Source organism: Amblyomma maculatum, chromosome 1 (assembly GCF_055883805.1).
Source record: "Amblyomma maculatum isolate TAMU_Amacu chromosome 1, ASM5588380v1, whole genome shotgun sequence".
Lineage (NCBI taxonomy): Eukaryota > Metazoa > Arthropoda > Arachnida > Ixodida > Ixodidae > Amblyomma > Amblyomma maculatum.
The window spans coordinates 263,172,178-263,193,454 of NC_139344.1; the positions used below are offsets into that span (position 1 = coordinate 263,172,178).

The 21,277-nt window shown below is 47.9% G+C and overlaps 1 protein-coding gene across 1 annotated transcript in view; it reads right to left on the reverse strand.

Moving 5' to 3' along the window:
* Idua (alpha-L-iduronidase) overlaps positions 1–21,277 on the reverse strand; it is an 87,902-nt gene that overhangs the window by 41,875 nt on the left and 24,750 nt on the right. Inside the window, exons 4-8 of the mRNA XM_084587027.1 lie at positions 15,959–16,051; positions 13,628–13,800; positions 10,494–10,594; positions 9,357–9,435; positions 7,484–7,773 (exon numbers count right to left, since the gene is read on the reverse strand). Of these exons, the coding sequence (XP_084443153.1) occupies positions 7,484–7,773; positions 9,357–9,435; positions 10,494–10,594; positions 13,628–13,800; positions 15,959–16,051 (736 nt within the window). The remainder of the gene's footprint in view (positions 1–7,483; positions 7,774–9,356; positions 9,436–10,493; positions 10,595–13,627; positions 13,801–15,958; positions 16,052–21,277) is intronic.

The window sequence follows — 21,277 nt, forward strand, 5'->3', positions numbered from 1 at the left end:
CTCGAGGACTCGTAAAACTCCAGAACAGCTGTGCTACTCTCCTGCTGACAAATTTTGCTAAGGAGATGCGGCATCTCGCCAAGGACACGGCTGTTGCCGTCCTTCACGATGTTGCTGCCTTGCCTCATTTATGCACCGCCGGAGCGAACCCTAAAGAAGAGGCCGCACCTTGTCATGCTCTGCAAACCGTTAAAATTAACCCCGACTTGAGGCCCGATCAGAGGAATCTTCTCTCGGCTCTTCTGAGCGATTTCGCAGACTGCTTCGCCACAGGCTCTAAGGTCGGTCGTACTCCAGTCGCCAAGCACCGCATCATCACCGATGAGACCACGTTACCGGTATGCCAGCGCCCGTACCGGGTTTCTCCTAAGGAACGTGACGCCATTAAAGCACAAGTGGATGAAATGCTTGCGGACGGCGTGATCCAGCCTTCGACGAGCCCATGGGCGTCGCCAGTGGTCCTTGTCAAAAAGAAAGATGGCAGCTTGAGATTCTGTGTCGATTACCGAAAGTTAAATAACGTGACTAAAAAGGACGTCTATCCGCTGCCCAGGATTGATGATGCCCTCGACCGACTACGCGACGCCAGGTACTTCTCCTCATTAGACCTCAAAAGCGGATACTGGCAAATCGAGGTGGATCAGAGAGACCGAGAGAAGACTGCATTTGTGACGCCCGACGGCCTATACGAGTTTAAGGTGCTTCCGTTTGGTCTTTGCTCTGCACCGGCCACGTTCCAACGTATGATGGACACGGTTTTTTTATCAGGTCTGAAGTGGCAGTCGTGCTTGGTGTACTTAGATGATGTCGTTATTTTCTCGCCTACTTTCGAACAACACTTGGACCGGTTGCGCATCGTGCTTCAAGCACTGAAAGGCGCGCAACTAACGATTAAGCCTGAGAAATGCCACTTTGCTTTCAAGGAACTACGCTTTCTCGGCCATGTTGTCAGTGCACAGGGCGTTCTTCCTGATCCCGAGAAGACTACCGCAGTGTCAAATTTTCCACGCCCCACCGACAAAAAGGCACTTCGACGATTTCTAGGTCTTTGTTCATACTACCGACGCTTCGTCCAAGATTTTTCTAAGATAGCTGAACCACTGACAGCACTAACCAGAGAAGACATACCCTTCCTGTGGGGAGACGATCAAGAACAAGCCTTCCAGGAGCTTAGAAGCCGCCTACAAAGACCCCCAATACTCGCCCATTTCGATGAAGACGCCGCAACCGACGTACATACGGATGCCAGCAACGTTGGCCTCGGCGCGGTACTCATTCAGTGGCAGGGCGGAGTAGAACGGGTTATCGCCTACGCGAGCCGAACACTCTCACGATCGGAGGCGAACTATTCGACAACGGAGAAGGAGTGCCTTGCGGTAATCTGGGCGATCAGCAAGTTTCGACCATATTTGTATGGACGACCCTTCCGTATTGTCAGCGACCATCATTCCTTGTGCTGGCTGGCAAGCCTTAAAGACCCGTCTGGACGCTTAGCTCGTTGGAGCCTCCGTCTTCAAGAGTATGACGTCACTGTTGTCTATAAGTCGGGACATAAACACCAAGATGCGGATTGCTTGTCACGCGCGCCATTGGACTCCACTGCAGTGGAAAACGCCGATGATTTTCCCTTTATTGGGGTCATTACCCAATCCCATATGGCTGACCTTCAACGCAAGGACCCGGAGCTGGCGCCGCTCATCGATTATCTGGAAGGACGCGATGGTAGTGTACCGCTTGTTTTTCGTCGTGGCTTGCAGTCATACGCTTTACGAAGTGGAGTTCTCTACAAGCGCAATTTTGAAAGATCCAAAGAGACATTTCTACTCGTAGTGCCTACGCACCTGCGGCCCGACATCTTAAGCGCTTGTCACGACGAACCGTCCGCCGGCCACTTGGGAGTTAGTCGTACGCTTGCAAGAATTCGGGAGAAATACTATTGGCCGAAATTATTACCTTCAGTACGGTCTTACGTTAAAACCTGCCGCGATTGTCAACGCCGAAAGACTCCACCCGTGAAACCAGCTGGATTTCTTCAGCCGATCGCTCCACCGAAAACTCCTTTCCAACAAGTGGGGATGGATCTTCTTGGTCCTTTCCCGAAGTCAAGTAATGGAAAGCGTTGGATTGTTGTCGCGACAGACTACTTGACCCGATATGCTGAGACCGCGTCGCTCACAAATGGAACTGCCACCGAAGTCGCAGAGTTTTTTGTCCACAACATCGTATTGCGTCATGGCGCTCCGGCTGTTATCATTACCGATCGCGGGGCAGCTTTTACGGCCCGCCTGACTAAGGCTGTACTGAACCTTACAAACACTAGCCATAGACGGGCCACGGCATACCACCCGCAAACTAATGGCTTGGTGGAACGGCTAAACAGAACTCTGGCCGACATGCTGTCTATGTACGTGGATATAGAGCATAAGACCTGGGATCAAATCCTCCCATATGCCACGTTCGCATATAACACGGCACTTCAGGAGACGATGCGGCTGACACCCTTCGAGCTTGTCTTCGGCCGTCGAGTGACCACTCCACTGGATACAATGCTGCCCGTATACACCGACGACGAAGATGAGCTTGACCTGGACATCGCCAGTTTTACCCAGCGTGCGGAAGAAGCGCGGCAGCTAGCAAGGCAGCGCATATACCTACAACAGAAACTAGACGCTGACCGTTACAACAGGGGACGGCGCTTCGCTGCCTACGAGCCTGGAGACTATGTCTGGATTTGGACGCCCGTTCGTCATCGTGGGCTCTCTGAAAAATTGCTGCGCCGGTACTTCGGCCCATATCGTGTCCTCCGCCGCCTCAGCGACGTTACTTACGAAGTTGAATCCGCGACCCAAGATCCCTCAAGCCGCAGACGACGCAAGTTCACTGATGTTGTACACGTCGTCCGGATGAAACCCTATCACGATCGCCGCGCTGACTATTCTTGAGACTGATGGTGCCCCGTTTTGTGTTGTGGTATCCCACACCAACCTAGCATAATATCTGTCAGCTCATCGCATCAAGCAGCATTTGCAGCATCGAGGCGATGCTGCCAGGAAGGGGGGCAATGACACATGCCATCCATAGACGACGAAGATTTCAACGGGCGATTCGGAGAAGACGACGAAGTGAAACGGTGCTCCGCTTTTGTGCTGCCCTGACTGACTGTTGGTGTTCTTCGGTGCCAGAGTGCCAGAGCGCCTTCTGTGTAACGTTACGTTACAATATTGTTAGTAATGTAGAAACGAAAATTCAGTAAATAGATTGATGATATAGTTAACCAATCTAAAACAATAATTGAGATATAGGGGGGAAAATAAGCATGATAGCAACTGCGACCACCCCGTTTCAAAGGGGACGCTCCTATATTCCATCCATCCATCCATCTATTTGTGGTGCCCCCTGTGCAGCGCAAGCCTCCCACAGCGTTGAGAGTAAGTTTACTTGCTAATATAAAAGCGTGGAAACACTCGGCTCTTACTATGGCACTCAGTTTGGTATGACAAACGTGAAGAAAGACAAGGGCTTTGCCCATAGCAGTTTCATAGGTGGAGGTATAAGCAACAGTGACAAAAGAAGCAGTGACGGCGCGTTCGTGACAGTGTGCTTCGCTATGCTCACGTAATGGCATAAAAAAGCGCTGTTTCGATTGCGGGAGATACCGTTCGCAAAGCTTAAATTGCACAAAATTACCTGCCCGAGCGATTTGTGCTTAGGTTTACGTCCTGTTCAATGACCAAATTGAACAATGGTGCATCCCCTTCAACGTTGGATGTTTAGTGTCGATTTTTATGTGAATGTTTACCGTCACTTCGAAAACAGAGAAAACAATTCGGAAAACACATGTAAAAAACGCAGCGAGTTCAAACTACTGGGTTATCTCGCTAATTTGACACCGTTACATAAAAAGGAATTCCGCATATCAGTCTCACAAATGCATACGTTGGGCCGACAGAAATTTGAGATAAAAGTTGGGGATTATACTGCAGGTGGTTCCGGAGGTAAGCTAGCAGGCACCAGCCGCTAAAGATTTTTTTTTCTTTATTCGCGCAGCCTATCGGACGCAGGGGCCCGACAGCATTCGAGCCAGTGCGCACAGAAGCGGGTGGCTTCCCCCGCCGTAGAAAGCGTGAGCGCAAGCATCGTCGCCGTCGCGTGCGGGAGACGCGCGACTCCTTTGGCACCCCTGATCGATCCGTGGACGCGCATCCAGGCTTCCGCGGACAGCGCTTGTTCCTGCATGGCCGCACCAGCCGCGGGAAGCGAGGCGCGTTGCGCAAGACCATTTTTTCCCTTACGCGAAGGGGGAGAAGCGCCGCTTCACGCTAGGGAAGAAAGGGCGCCGAGGGAGACAGGCCGCCCCCAGCTCTGGCGCCGGCACCCCTCCCGGGAGCAGCGCACGTTCGCGTTTGTGGAGTAAAGGGTCGGGGAGCGGGCATGCATACCAAATTTGGCCGGATCACAATATAAACATCCGCAAGCAAGTAAGCGTTCCCCTGTGAAATATGAAGAGAATAATTGACGAGAAATGAGGATGAGGGGCGTATAGGCCGCGGAAATCGGCGAGCCAGCGGATCACTCTCCTGACCCACGGCCGACGCTCATCTATCGCCCTCCTCACCCTCTACCGACCATTCTCTGACCGGCCCGTCCTCGCGGGTGAAAAACAGACACAAAAAAAATGTCTGACAAAAGTGTTGGATGGTGTGCGAGCGAAGGGTTTGTCGACTGACAGGAATGAAAGCGAGCTGTTAAGAGCAGACCTGTCTGCCACCAAATGAATTCGCCATCAATTACACGCTCCTTGGCGCAGGGCACCGCCGCGGCGTGTATGCACCGGCGCGTGTGAGGGTGGATATTTAGGCTCTGCCGCTTCCTACTTCTAATCCGGAACGGCGGAAGAAAACGCTTTTACAGCCGGAGTGCGTCTGCCGAGAAAATAATCACATATGACGGCACAAATGGAGGCGCGCAACCAGAACACGCGGAAGTGAAGTTTCTGTGGGTGATTTTAAACGTAGTAATCTCGCAGCGTTGCTGAAATCTGGCTGAGTGGTTAGGCGCTCGGCCGATGGGACAGAGTATCCGGGTTCGATCACAGTCGGTGGCCGTATAGGAGACGAAACGGAGAAGGAGCCTGTGAGATGTACGATATCAGTGTACAATAAAGATTTCTGGACTGTCTTAATTATTCCAGAGCCCTGCACTAGAGGGGGGGGGGGGGGGGGGGGGCGTGTCACTGATGTCTTGAGTCGCTTGGGGAAAGTTAAACGTGCATATACCCCACCATGGCATAACAGCGTTGCAAGGTTTGACGTAATCCGAGCCTTGTTGTCTCTTGAGTTCTAGACGATTGTCAATTTTTTAAGCTTGAGAGATTCACTGGGCTAAGAAAAGCAGTGCGTTGGACCAGTCAGCGTATATGGAGCTATATAATCGGCCCTGGTCATTTCTGAAAGCCAGTGTACCCAAGAGAATAAAATTGGCAGAACTATTGAAGTTCATCGATAGGCATAAGATAGCCAACATAAGGAAGTAATAATAATATAGATGATCGAGCAAGCTCTAAAGAGCGGAGGTAGCCGTAAAGTAGTCAAGAGTAAACGAAGTATCAAGTCAAGAGCGTTGACAACCAACAACTATTCCATGCTTTGGTTGAACAGGAAATAAAACTTGCATGCCAACAAAAGATGAATAAATTTTGGTTTGATTAGTGACATATAAATTGAGCAACACAACTTTTTTATTCTTGAATTTAAGAAGCAATGTTATACTGAAAAATTGAGGGCCGTCAAAATCAAAGTTGAGTTCAGATTTTAGATTCCCTACATCAGCAACGTGGCTAGAAATATCTAACGCCAAAAATACGCACCAGAAAGCTTCTTGACTTGGCTTCCGCGCAGTGTACGTTTATAAAATGTTGTCCCTCGCGACGTCAACGCCGAAATTCCCGGAAAACAGAGCCTTTAACATTGCTGTGTTAAATATTTGTGTTAACTATTATTACCCAGTATGACATTGTATACCTTACCAACACTGATCTCTGGGGCAGAAACATATGGATGCTGACAAAAAAGATTCAATTGAGGTAAGCGCAGCTAGCTATGGAACGGAAAATGGCCGATGTAATGTTAAGAGCCAGTTAGAAAGCAGAATGGGGCAGAGAGCAGACGGGAGGCAATGACGCGCTAGTCTAAATCGGAAAAAAGAAATGGGCATGGACAGAGCATTTGATGCGAATACAAGATAACCAATGGTCGTTAAGGGTAACAAATCGAATTCCAAGGGAAGTAGAGAGTAGAAAGGGGCGGCAGAAAGTCAGGTGGCCCGATGAGATTGTGAAGTTTGCAGTGATCGCCCTACAGTGGGGATGCAATGGTTAGGGTGCTCGACTACTGTTCCCAAGGATGCGGGATCGAATCGTGGCCGCGGCGGCCGCTTTTCGATGGAGGCGAAAAGCAAGGCGCCCGTGTGCTGTGCGTTGTCAGGACACGTTAAAGAACCCCAGGGGGCCGGAATTTTCGGAGCCCTCCACTACGGCGTCTCGCATAGCCTGAGTCGCTTTGGGACGTTAAACACCATAAACCAAACCAAACCCAATGTTCTTTCTCTGTTTGTTCTCAGAAGGAAAGCGCTATGCTGATTGTCTGTAATCCGCTCGTCTTTTCGAGTTCACCAAATAATAATAAAAAAAACAGCAGACAAAAGCATCTGACCGAGAAATGACGATAAAAACTTCGCACTTTCACTGTCGATCAACCGTGACGTTAACGTTGCGAAGTCGCAGCGCACAATTTATCCGCGCGCCCGGCGACAACTTCCACTGCGCTGTCAAGGTGGCGCCATCTTTGGCATACCAGTGACCTCATGACGAGTCGGGAAAGATGGGTTGGATTCGAAAAGCGTCGCGCGTTCGTTCCATAATGTTGCACCAGGCCGCTCATCATTTGCTGTATTACGATCGCTCTTTGACCTGCTAGCTCTAAGTCCTTTTTGATAAAAACCACAGGATCTCCGTTATAGCAAGTCAATCGCTACTCGAACACCAGAGCGTGAGCCGCTGCGATGCCTTAAAGTGCTGTTTGAAATTGTGTTGTGGGTGTACGTCACAGCTAGTGTACAAATTCGGTTTGAGCTGATCTTTAAATTACTATTACACAAGAAATAAGGCTAAGGCATGGTGCAAGAAAGACCGCTAAATGTACAATATTCGCGCCCCGGCTACGTGTTCCTCCTTATTCAGCCGTTTATCACCACTTTGTTTCCTTTGTAGAGCATAGAAGAGGCGAACAACCCGCCCTGGTCTTCTATGTGCGCAGATCTTTTGAGCAATTAAGCAAGTATGTTTTCAACAAACTGCCTTTCTCTTATACACGCACTGCAGTATCGCAGCCTCGCAATGAGCACCGAATTCTGCGCCGACAAAGTCGACGCGTTGCCTGATCAGCGGCTTCACTGCAGCACGCCTCGACTGGGCTTAGCGACTCACCCCGACGCAGTGGCGATGATGCCGAGCTGCGGCGCTGCTTCTCCAGCGCCTTCTTGCTCTTCGGGGCGGATGCTTGAGGCGACCACGCGGCTCGCCAGCTTTCCGAGCAGAGCCTGGGCAGCGTGAACTGGCTTGCGCACGAACAGCACGTGAGGATCGGTGGTGAAGTTCATGCGGAAGCGCGCTAGCTGTGTGCGCTGGCTGAAGGGGTGCGGCGGATAGCTAAGGAAACCGTTGTCGCTGCTCAGGGAGCCACAGGTGCCTGCTTCCGTCATGTGAGCGTGCACCAGCTGCAGCACGTGCCCAGATTGGTAGAAAAAATAAAGAAAGGGGGGGGGGGGGGATAGAGGAGGGCAGCAAACGAAGATTTGATGAGATGTGGCGATGGGTAATGCCACTAGCCAATGCCGTATACATCACCACATGTAGCAGTAAATGCTTGCAAAAGCTTATGAAAGCGAAGTACCTTAATATTTAGAGTGCGACCCTTATTTCTGCACGATGTACCAGCAATATGTGACATTTGTTTCTCTGGTAATTGTAACAGAATTAGCTATTCCATCGACGGTTGCTGCTCACTTCCCGCAGAGCATTTTGGGACTGCCTATATTTTTTCGCTTACTTTATTGTTAAGGCACTACCTGTTTGGGTCCGCTTCTCTTTTCCCTTATTCCTTTGTCCATTTTCTATTGTCGATTGTCTTCATTGGCTTATCTTCCATTGTCTTCAATCCTAAGTTACCACCATATATGTGTTTGTGTAATTCAAAGCTAAACAAGATGATTCACTAGCCAAAAATGAACAATGAGGAAACCTGGAAAGCCCATGTATCCTTTTCATCATAGAACTCGTAGAAAAATACCTGCTTCTATGCACTCGGCTTTCGATCATACTTTGACGTTGGCCATTCCTGTGGTACCTGTCCTTGGTTGTCAACCTGATAAGCATATCGCGAACTGCAAAAGTTTGCGGAAGCGTGGTTCTCACTTCACATTCTTTGTTTCTTAAGACGGACACCAAATGGTGGTAGCTGTGGACTCGCCTGGTTAGCGCATTCACTCATGCAAGGTCATCCCAAAACAAAAAATGTCAATGACTGAGGACACCACTGTTATGATATAACGAATGCGCCATTTATTCCTTACTCGCGTTCTACCCCCCCCCCCCCCCCCCCCAACCACGAAATGAATTAACTTCAAGCCAGCGCACGCAGGTGCACAAAGGTATCTGCACCAAAAATGCTTAAATTATTCAAGAAAACTACTGCAATTATGGCCCACTTGCTATTCAAACGTGGATAGGAAACGTTCTAGAACTTGTAAAAAAACACATGTTCGCAATATGCCCAAATATATTCAAATTTTCACGACACCAAAACGAACATGGTTACTAATGTAGCAATACCAATATTGATTTCGCGTAGTCATGCTGAACATTCAACTTCTTTATTTTAATTATCACGCCCGCTAAAAAAAAAAAAAAAAAAAAAAAAAAAAAAAAAAAAAAAACAAAACAACTCTTTGATCAACCTCCAGAAGCGTGCTTTTCTGTAAGACAGTGCTGTTCAGCAACAAAGCCTCCTTAAAAAAAAATATCGCCATTCATTCGCAGTGTGGGAACAAACATTGTGAAATGAACACAGAGTAATCAGAAATTCTGAAAATGCCACTAACCTCAGTGACAGAGGACGCAAAAATTTCGCGAGGGGTATCCTCTTCATGCTTAGGCCTATATGAATGCAAGATGTAGGCCACTACGACAAAAAACACTTAAAATCATGCTGAAACTCGTCTTCGGGGCTCAATTTTAATTTCTGCTTTAGGCATTAGGCACACCTAAATTCAAGCATATGGTCAAGAATGAAGAAAATCACCTGAGCCAGCATCGCCGCGTACGTAGCGTCAGCGCGCCAGGGGTAAGGCTCCGCCCAGTTTTTGATGGGATCCGCTTCGCTGGTAATTCGTGAAAGAATCGTTAGGATGACTTCCTTAGCCATAAACCTAGAGTCACTAAATGGACTAAAAAGGGCCTGACGTGAAATAAACAGAATTAAATCCACAGCAACAAACGCGGAGGCATAAATGGCTTAAGAAGAAATGTGCATGACTTCGTCGGGAAAAGGAGCGGCGGCAGCCCTTCCTTAGAGAAAACTCGTTGACTGCACACAGTTAAAACACGGAATTATATAGCAGCTTTTGAAGGATCGCTAACAAAACGGGGCACATGATCAATGCAGCATCAACAGGCTATTCCTTGGCTGACTTTCCTTTAGGGGTGCTCGGAGAACAGTTGCGAGCCCTCATAAATAAGACACTTTCAGGTCATTTACGTAAGGATAGTCCTGTCGCGTGCCCTTTCTTCAGAGCACCGTGCAACACAGCGTCATCAGCATCGTTTTTTCTCTCTTCCTATATTTCCATCGCAAATTCTTCACCTTGACGCCTATAGAAATGTAAGTACGCACTCTTCAAAACCTTGTAGTGTCGTCGCTTGATCCTCTAAAATTAAAAAAAAAAAGAACAAAAACTTAACGAAAGAAAAAAAAATAGTGATTTTAGTACGGATATCCTTTGTGCAAAACGGCTTCTTGCATTTGAACTGGCAAGCCTGTCGTGAAACTTAAAAAAAAAAAAAAAAAAAAAAGACAATTTTAGCTGCATTCCTTCTGCGCTCAAAAATGCTTCCTCCAGTACTTTTTTTTTTTTTTTTTTTCGCTTCTTTGAAACATTTACCGACCTATAGCCGCCGATCACTGGAGAGCTGGAAGAAGTAGCCTTCACTTCGAAAATTAGAAAAGTTACTTCTGCATTCGCGCGCAAGTCTGATACTAAACTTAAGCTGTGCATTAAGCAACTCTGTTACCCAGTTCGATAACCGAGGTGAAAATGCACGTTTACTGCCTTGTGGACTGACGCGTGAGTCCTACGCCGCCTGACCTTTTTTCTACCTTAAACCTTTTCTATACTACCACGGTTACCAGTCAACGCGTGGGCAAAGCCTTTCTTCTTACTTGTTGATGCAGGGCTTCGTACTCAAGCTGGGGCATCGGTCTCGGATCCTGGAAAGAGCGTCCAGTTCTCCTTCAACAATGCCCGCAGTGTTGGCGTTCCCCTGCGATCGGCACCGACATGTTTCTATCATCCCCATGGTCTAGTGAGCTCTTATGCAAGGGACGTTGTGAACTCTGCGCGCAAGTATATAAGGAGCTTATGGAGATCAGCCGCATTTAAGGGCTGATTAGCACGGGTTAGTGTACGCTCCTGTCTGCACGACTACTTTTCGCTACCTTCTTTTCATCCTTCATTCCAAGTTCCCGCTCATCTTGGGGTATAGAAAAACCTTCTGGCCAGACAGGACACATTTGTATTCATTTGAAGAACAATATATAGGGCGTCTCATGTATCACATTTCATGGCACTTATGTAATGCGACATCATTTATGAGTTTAAGGAATACTGAAATATGTTGCTGTGAAAAGGGGCAGATATACCGTGACAGCATATTCCTTGCTTCAAACAAAGGACGCGTCATTCAAAATCTTCTTGGAAAATTCGAGACCCGTATTTGGATATTGGACGCCTAGAAACGCTCCTCTACTCTTGCACTTCAGATGGCACACTCAGATTTAAGCAGCCGGAGACGCTTTCATCGAGGGCAACTTTGTTCTCGTAAGTAGGGCTTATTGCGCGAGGGGGGAAAATTTTCAGAAAAATGTTGAAGTTACCTAATCTGTGGCTTCTTCAATGTTGTGTATTGTTGGAGGTGGTTTATCTGTTTATCTATTTCAACACTCTAATGTTTGGTGCTTTTTAACTCTGTGATGCATATGGGCCTCATATGAGGACAAATAATTATTCTGCTATAAAAATTGTTCACTTGCTGGGAGATTGTCACTAGCTGCATGAAGTCCTCAGATGAGGATATGTCGAGGTTCCTAACATCTTTCACAGATGACAATAGCCTTCGATGTTTTTCGAGTTTCCGGGTTCTAATGAGGAGTAGGCTTCTTTGAGGCCATTGAGTGTTCCTGAGAAAAAAAAAATTAATTCGTCAAGAGGCATGGCTCTGTCAGAGTATAAAAAATATATGCGCAAAGTACAGCTCTTATTTAATGCCAGCCAGATTTGGTGTCGTTTTTTTTTCTTCTTGGCTATGTCTTGTATACATGGAAACAAACATGTGTCCTCAAAAATGGGGACATTATGCATGAAAAGCGTAGCCTCATTTATAGCGCCATCTAATAAATACTCACTTGCAGAATTATGGAGCTGTCCTCAAAGTGTCTCCATTTTCCCGCGCTTTTCATGCGCTATGCATGCTGTCTTGGCGGGAATTTGATTGTGTGTAAGTGTCGTACTTCCATTGAACGTGGAAAAAAAACGGTAGTCTTCCAAAATGCCTTCAAAGCGAGGAGTTCCCAGAGAGGAAAACGATGCTCTTTTGGACCTCTAATTTGACTCCGATGAGGATTCTAAAACGGATAATTGGGAGAGAGAGATCTTGGCACTTCAAGGAGCTCAAAAGAGGAGGGTGATGACAGCGAGCCTCTACCTGCTATCGGCGCTTCAGTAAATGCTGGCCTAAGGGCTGCCTTGAGTGCTTCTACTACGAGAAAGTACAGCACGTTGTGGATCGCCAGTAAAGACGACAACTATGCAAGGAAGTCTGCTGGGTTTATTGGTGAGCACAGGGTCAATGTACACGACGCACATACCGATTAGATACCTCACTGCCGTAATTCCCAAGTCTTTAACTTCAGAATATTGTTTTCCAAACAGGTTTGTATGCAGTTGAAAGTTGAAAATGACAACAGGAAAGAGAGCAGTGTAATCGACGTCACCAGGCCGCACTCCGTGGAAGTTTACAACAAACGCATTGGGGGTGTCGACATCATGGATTCCTTGATTGCAAGGTACAGAAATAACGCCAGGAACTATAGGGGTTACATGAGAATGCTCTTCCACCTACTAAATGCGGCAATTTGAGAACACCTCGACAGTATAGAGATACAAAAAAGGCAAGGAACACTTCATGAGCCAACTTGAATTACGAGTTCACGTTGCCAAGGGGTTCAAAAACTGCGTCGAACAGGTACAGAGCTTGATGCGACGATACTGCTTATCCAATGAGCCTGCGCCAGCTTCTATATAGAAAAAAAAAAAAGCTCCACCATCCGTTTCTGGAAAAAAATATGTGACATAAGACAGAATTTCTTAAACAAGAGTAACCAGATGTAAGCCAACTGATGTCTAAGTCCTGCCTGCCGTATCAATTCTGCAGTCTCTGCAATGTCCCTCTCTGTACCGAGTGCTCCGAGTCCTTCCACAGCTCGTAAGCACAGTATGCAAGGTCCATCATTAACCTTTCACTTTAAATTGTTGTTTGCTATGCTGTTCTGGCATGCGTGTCCTGTATTTTTTACAGTATTTGTATTTTATGACCTCGACCCGCTTACGACATGATGTTCTGACATGGGGACAATTTGAAAGTATAGTAAGCAGGTTGTTGTTTACGCCAAATAAACTCTTTTCGAGATCTTGATGGGTTAGAGAGATACTTTTGGTCGAGAAAAAGATTTCCATGTACTGTGCTTAATTCATGCATGAGAGGGTTAGGAATAAACTGATTAAAAAATTTGGTATGTGAACCGCCTCATTGCTTCACGCAGCCAGCGCCAGTCCAGCTCGAGCTTTTTTCCGAACCAAATAGCAGAAACCTATCACTTGTACGCCAAGTGTTTCAGCAACCTTTAAGTCCAAGCTAACGAGCTTAAAAGAAAAAAAAAAAAAAAAAAAAAAAAAGAAAGAAAGCTCATCGCGTCCATAGGCGGCGCGCATTACATACGTGGTCATGCATAGCGCATATATATATACCTGACCGCGTATGTAAAAAGCACGGTTTCTCCACGCTAGCCAGATAAAGTTTGGAAGATCATCCAAAGAGAATACGGCAGCAGCGACAGAATACAGTGGTCCTGTGGCCGATCGGTAGGAATGCATTTCTGCAGCACATAATTAATCGTGCGTTTGTTTTATTATTTTGCTGCTAAAGTGGTCTTCACTAACGAGGAATTAACGCCTCGGGTGCCTTTTTCATCTCGTTGGCGAAGTGCGGATTCGTGTCGCAATGTGCTCGCACACCCACCTTTTGGTGAATGGAGATGAAGTCCAGCCGGGCACCTCGCTCGCAGTGGTCGAGCAGTGCCCAGGACAAGGGTCGGCGGCCGGAAGCCAGGTTCTCGGCAGGGCCGCCCAGTCGAAGTAGTGGATTCGCTTCACGCAGCCCATCAGAGCAAGCGTCGTAGTAGTTGCATATGCCTGCAAGGATCGGGCATCTATAGTCCTGTGCATGTATGAACGCAGGATGCCCCAGGTGTCCGGTGTCAAGGCTCACTGTTCTCTCCCTCTATCTCTATTTTTTATTTTTGCTCATCAACACAACTTTAAAGTCCCTCCAGAAAATCCAGTGCAGGCGCTGCGAGCGAAACCTCACGGGCATGTCAGTGGTAACTGGCAGGTGACATGTCCGGGCGCTGATTGGATAGTGGCTTTTGTGACGTCATGAGACCACATCACGTGGCTGGTAGTCAGAACCTGCTTACTCGGGTAGCTCCTTAGAGGTGAAAGGGTGGCATGGGAATTGAACCCTCCGGGACCCTTTTATCTCCAGCCAGGCACGTTCGTTCGGCGCTCCTAAATCTGAACTTTATATCGGTATCGGGTGGTCTTTCACATGATGTGATAACTTACAACTGCATGCTATCGAGTGAGGTACAAATTAAGAGAATGATGATTAAGCGAGTAGCACAGTGCATGTACACAAATGAGGGTCTGCAAGGGGTGCCTAAGCGTCCCTGGAATTTTAGATTCTACAAAAATGGAACCAAGCAATTTGCGTCATACAACAAGCGCACTATAGCGACCATCATTTTCTTTTTCGTTTTTTTTGCTATGCATTTTTGGCTAACAAGAATAAACTCAATAATGAGCACGTTAAACGTTGACAAAAGTTCTAAGCGCCGTCACGAGAAATGCCTGGCCGAAAGACCTCCAACTATATCCCTTCGAAATTAGCTTCGTTTTCCAGAAGATAAGAAAATAAACACTCTTGAAATACCTGTGCAGAGAGGTGATAGCGCTGCGCGCGTGTTGCGCTCGCAGCATTGAGTGACCTAATAAAAAGCAACCCGCTTTGCGCCGTGTGGGGTGTCTAGACTAATCTTGGCGTTGGCCAGGAAGCTGAACTGGTCACATAATGGCAGCGCGTTCCGTCACAGAGCAAAGGCACGAGGCCTTGGCATTTATCAAAGCAGACCTCACGCAGAAGGAGCGCTACACAGAGAGGTGCCCTATGAACTTACACACTGCTGTACTGACACCCTGTCCAGGAATGACCAAATTGTTTCGCTCGCATGCTGCTCCCAAGCGAGCGGACGAAAATACTGCTGCTAGAATACATTTTACTGCCTTAATGTTTCATGATGTGTCACATTTCAACTAATGTATGGAGATAAAGGAAAGAAACACTACATCTGCCATGTATAGAATTCTACGGCACAGAACGTCGTAGATATGTTCTTAGTTTACAGGATGCATATTGCCGAAAAAAAGAATGTTAGCTCAGGCTCGCGACTCGGTCATTTATAAGAGCAGGAAGAACATATGCTTCTCGTCATACCTGGCAGGTTTCACTAGGCTCGATCCCGCGTCTACGCCGTAATCTTTTTTTTTTTTCGGACACGAGCTTTTGCGAGCGATAGTGCATATTATTATCATGTTAAATAAAAGATTTGGCCAAAGTTTACAGTTATATATACAGTTAAAAAATTGCCTGTGGTTTGACCAATAGCCATCCCGAGTAGAATTGCGAAAGCAACGACTTACGAAGATTTGCTCGCCTAAGGCGATCAGCCTCAGCTCGGTTCAACTTCTTCAAGGCTGACTGCGCCGGTACCGGCGCGGTGCCACATATATACACCCTGCGCATGCGCAGTGGCTCCGGCGTATTGGAAGAGCAATGACGTCACTGCGCATGCGCGGCGCGGCGAACGCGGCGGCGGCGGCACCTCCGAGTCACCGCGCCGTGGAGGAGTCAGCGGTGGCCCCGGCGCGCCAGCTGTGCACCGTGTGACGTCACTCCCTCATGGCGCATGCGCAGCTGGCGCGGCGGCGGCGGCACCTCTCAGTCACCCGCACAGCGGAGGAGTCGGCGGCGACTCCGACGCGGCTCTTCAGCTGTGCTCCGTGTGACTTCACTCGCTCCTCGCACATGCGCAGCTTGGCTCTTTGGGGGCTCCGCGAAATGGCTCAGCGACTAGCGCAGTGTTGAACAATAATTGTCTTATATAATTCCTAAGTATTTCCGCAAGCGACACATCCTGCATGTCATACAGAGTTCCCCGCCGCAGAACGTCGCAGCTACATTCTACCGCCTTGAACACGCAGTTTGTGCCTGTAGACGTAAGCATAAAGTTACCTTGTTCCGTAAAGTTGCTTCCGAAGCCTGCGTGGTCCGGCTCATTCCAGGACTCGAAGTTCCACTGCGTCACGTAATCGTCCCCGTATCTCTCTGCGTAAATCGATGGGAAACGGAGCATGTCTCTAAAAAGAAGCCGCAGCTCGCGCTTTTCGCTAACGATGACGTCTGCGTATATGAAGTTGGCGGTAAACATTGCGAAAATGTGCATGTCATGTAGCGAACCCCTGCTGTAATTAGATGTAATGTCACTTTCAGCAATAAGTATTTTCAGCGCTTATTTTATTTCAACCGTGCGAGTTACAATTGTGTTTGGCTCCGCAGGCATGGCATGCCTTGCTCTTTAAAAAGCTATCAATGTATACATTAAAAGTAATGTGTGCTAAGACAAACTGTACAGCTTATGCTAAATGATTAAAATTCTGGGAAGGAGAAAAATAAAAATGAGTACTAATATGAACAAAAATCTTGCCGTGTTTCAACTATAAGACTTCCGAAAATAGTTGTAAGCTACGCGTCTGAAATAAGCGAATTGTTCCGATCTAATCAGATGAACGCCAGTCTAACCACAATGGAGGATTTATGAAAGAACGGCTCAGCGAAACGTTATCGTCAGGCGATAAACTTAAGCGCTCAATTTAACCTCGAAAACGCTAAATTTAGGCTGTTCGGGGTGATTTGACACCTTCGGCTCCCATAAAGTAAAGCAGTTAACAGTTTTTAAATTGAAAGAGTCTTTCCTGGCTGATTTGGTTTCTCGCTGACGCATAAAAATTAGTTTTCCTTTTTGTGTGTGTGGTTAGTTTCTGTTCTCAAATAGGAATCGAACGGAACTGAAATCCGAGAACTGAGTAGATAAAAGCTATGTTTCAGCTATTTGAGTGACTAAAATTGCGGAATAATTTTGAACTTGGCCTAACTAAACACGCTGTAAAGACATTATCGAAGCAGCGCATACGACGAGGACGAGAAGAGACACAAGCACCGCCCTGAGCTTATAACTGACGTTTATTGTGGCTCTACCTCTGTTTAAATACAGTGCCCGACAGTTAAAATAAGGAAAGAAAACATACGCACTTAGAAAAAGACATGAAAGGCATGACCGGAATTCTGCACGTGGCAACAGTTGTTCATGGCAAGCCTGTGAGCATTTCTTTATCGATGGCTCAGAAAACGCATTTCTTCACGCAAAGAAATTGATGCAGTGCTTAAGCGTTGTCTTTTTTTTTAATTTAATAGGCTTCTGTGATTTCTCTGGTAATCTTAACGCGGCTATCGGTCAAGACTTCACACTGGTTGAAAATGGGGAAACGTGGTTCTTTCTTTCTCTTCTTTCTTTCTTCTGTGCAGTCCCTGCAGTGAATGCCAAGGGGACCGGAAACATTGTTTTCTACTTTGTTCTTCTGCTCTCATAATCGTTCATTGAGACATCTACCTGTTTGGCCCGTGTAGTGCTTGCCGCGGGAAAGCGGAAGCCTGTACACAAACAACATTGTCAGTGCACTCTACAAATCTCTTATGCTTCTTGGCGCAGCCACCCTTGCTTGTGTCGCCACAGTTCACCAAGTGATGAAGCTTTGGCAGTTTATCAGACGCAGAATAAACTACATTCATATTGGCACGTAGGCCACCTTCTTGAGATTGTACGAAATCTTATGTGAGTAGGCGATAACCGCGTTCTTTATCTTTTTCTACTTCTTTCCATTCAATGGCTTTGAGAGCCCTTTGCCGCTTTTTTCTTAAGCGTGGCCCGCATGGAGCGTTTTTTGCACGCGAAAACGCGTCGCACGCCCGACGCCCGCGCCGGCGTCGACTGATTTCACTCCGAGCGGCGTTTTTTTTTTTTGCCGCCCAGTTGCGCGACGCACGCGCCCCCATCCGGCCGTGCGTCGAGGTCGCGCACATCTTGTCTTCCTTGTCGCCGCGAGCTTCAAGTTGTGGTTTCCTCTCTTTCTTCTGGTTCAGGTGTGTAAAGAAAACATGCACTGGCATCACTTCCTACAGCTACGGATCTAAATGCAGAAGCCATAGCACAAGGGAGGTATCGGAGGTCCGCTGGCAAGGCTAGCAGCTCATAAACAACCTCCGAGCTCAGCGTAAACACTCGTGGCCCCAGCGGACGGCCCAGCTTCACTGAACTCTAACCTAAAAACCTAAAAAAAAAAAGGAAATGCACGGTGCCCGATGCCCGGACCCTGCTGTTGTAGCCTCGTGCGCGGAGCGACTCCGAAAGACTACATTGCTGCTCGGCCGTTTCGGCCGAGAAACCACAAACCCTCGGCGCCGTCGGAGCGCCAAACCCCCGTCGTTCTTTCCGCTCTCGCGAGCTTCTCTCTCAACCGGCGTGGGCGTGGCTCCAACCGGAATCACGTGACGGCTGCTCCGGCTCTCATTGGTCCTCTGCCGCTGCCGACTTCCGGCGTCGGCGCGTCGTCAGCGTTTTTATCTGTTCAGCCAGATCCCGACGATTTGGCAAAATCGTCCTTTCCGGCGGCAAAAAAACGCTCCGCTGCCGTCGACGCCGGCGAATCGCCCGGAAAAACGCTCCATGCGGGTCACGCTTTAGCCTCTATCCGACTATATATATATATATATATATATATATATATATATATATATATATATATATGTGTGTGTGTGTGTGTGTGTGTGTGTGTGTGTGTGTGTGTGTGTGTGTGTGTGTGTGTGTGTGTGTGTGTGTGTGTGTGTGTGCGCGTGCGCGTGCGCGTGCGCGTGTGCGTGTGCGTGTGCGTGTGTGTGTGTGTGTGTGCGCGTGCGCGTGCGCGTGCGCGTGCGCGTGCGCGTGTGCGTGTGCGTGTGCGTGTGTGTGTGTGTGTGTGTGTGTGTGTGTGTGTGTGTGTGTGTGTGTGTGTGTGTGTGTGTGTGTGTGTGTGTGTGTGTGTGTGTGTGTGTGTGTGTAGCGACTAGCGTGGCATGCATCCGGCACGTGCCGAAGAGAAGGAAGCAACGCCGGCACAAGAGCTTAGGAACGCTCGCGACCTTCGCCTCGGCCGGACGCTGCCGTCGTAACCTCTTCAGCTTCTCCTCAAATAAATGTGGCCGCGGTCGTCCCTGCCTGGCGATCTCTACATTTGTGGTGACCCGGACGTCATTACATATATATATATTCACTAAATGAGGTTTCATACGATTCACGCTCACCGATAGTCATTCGCAATTTACGTGGTCTTTACTTAGGCAGCTAAAGGCCCCCAAAAACATGGACGCTGTCGGTAAATTGTTGGCACAGAGAGAGCTTAGATGACATGCTTCTTTAAACAGCTATTACAAGACCTCAACCTAGCTCGTGCTGGCAAAGAAGTGGAGATTTCAATGCTAGTAGTTGTTGAGCCATGCTTGCTGAATTGCCGAGTTATTCACTGCAGATGTAGCAAAGCTGTACACGATATCACATTTGAAAAATGAAAGCTTCGTGAACTAAATAGTTAGAAATACTATGGTGGTGAGTGGCTATCTACTTTCGACGCTTAACCTATCACCACGCTATTTCCCTTACAGTATGCGGTGGCACCTCAAAAAGGCGATGGTTCGTCCCCATTTTCCCATCGAAATGTCTTTATAAAGCAGGCAGTGCAATATCAAACTGCATTTGCAAAAAGAAAAAAAAATAAAAACCACTACAGAACCTGCACTGTAGAGATGCGAAAACGTGAGCGTTGTTGCGACACTGTACGCGTCGTCACTATTTATGTTTGTTTTTATTTGTTTTTACTTATTATTAGCATTTTTTAATTTTTATTCTGATTATTTGCACAATTTTTTTTATTTGCTTCCCTCAAGGCCTCCGGTGTCCTTACGATAGACAGGGACAATTAAGTGCATGTTCGCAGAAAGTCGGAGTAGAGATACGCTTGGCTGGTACACGGAAGGGTGGTGGTTCGATTCCTGGCGTGGAAAAGACCAGACTTTTGTAGACACGCTCTGTTTACAGGCCTTGGCGACGGCCCTCGTGGAACAAGAAGTGATTTTCGAATGCCGCGTCTATGCGCTCCGAACAGAGCAACTCACCTAAGACGTGAGCGGTGGCGTTACTGATCATTCGATAAAAAAAAAAGGGTATTTTGGTTCTAGTACGCAAAAAAATACGTACACAGTTGTGGAATAGCACTATAGCCACTCGTGCGGCGATGAGACAGTCAGTTTGTTATTTTCTATATATAAATTAGAAACTCAACGTCCTCACAGTTACGGCCTTAACTCGGAATTGAAATTACATTATTAGCGTATAGCCTATCTCCAATCCGGACAACTTAAAGATGTGCCTCGCCGGGGTGGCGCAGTGGTTACGGCGCTCGACTACTGTTCCCAAGGACGCGGGATCGAACCCCGGCCTCGGCGGCCGCTTTTCGATGGAGGCGAAACGGAGTGGCGTCCGTGTGCTGTGCGATGTCAGTGCACGTTAAAGAACCCCAGGTGGTCAGAATTTCCGGAGGCCTCCACTACGGCGTCTCTCATAGCCTGAGTCGCTTTGGGACGTTAAACCCCACAAACCAACCAAACCAACCAACAACTTAAAGATATATCCTTTACTCAATGCCAATTTTAATTTTCTGCGCGCAGATATCATGGAGTGAAAGAAGAGGATGAAGTCGGTAGCGGCGAGGAAAAAGAAGACTGTGGGTATGTGTCATATGCACTGAGGCGAGAAGAAGAAGTCACGCGACGGCTGCATGCACTGAAAAGAAACTCAACAACAACTGCCTCATTTGAGACCTTGGCGCGCCACACCACAGTGGTATTCAAGGACCCGAACATGGAGACTGCGACGTCTGTGTATGAGCTGGAGCATAGGGCACGGCTACCCTGGACGACACCAAGCCGCCGTGGCCAAATGCCTGCGCCGCCTCTGGCTCCTACTCGGTCAAAAGTAAAGCAGGAAAGGCGTGGACGTTGGCTCCAGACAGACTTCATGCCACCCGAAGATCACGAAGCTAAACGTGACCAGGGTCAGGACAGCCCGCCGGCTGTGGCATCATGCAACACGTCACCGGAATTCCTCTTCACTGGCTTCCACTTGGAAGGGGACTTCACGGAGCAGCAGCAGCAAGCAAATAAGGATGCAGACATCTAGACGGATGGCGATCGCTCACCGTCCTATACGCGGTGAACGTGGGAACGGCAACTACCGCCACGGAAGCTCTGTTCGCCGCGACCATTGCGACTGCTCCGTCTGCTCTCGCTGGCACACTGGTCCCGAGTCCAAACTGTCTCAGTGCCTGTCTTCAGCCATCGCAGACGGTCACTTTGCACAAAGGAACAGAGGGTCAACAGACCGCACAAGACGATCGCTTCCCAGAA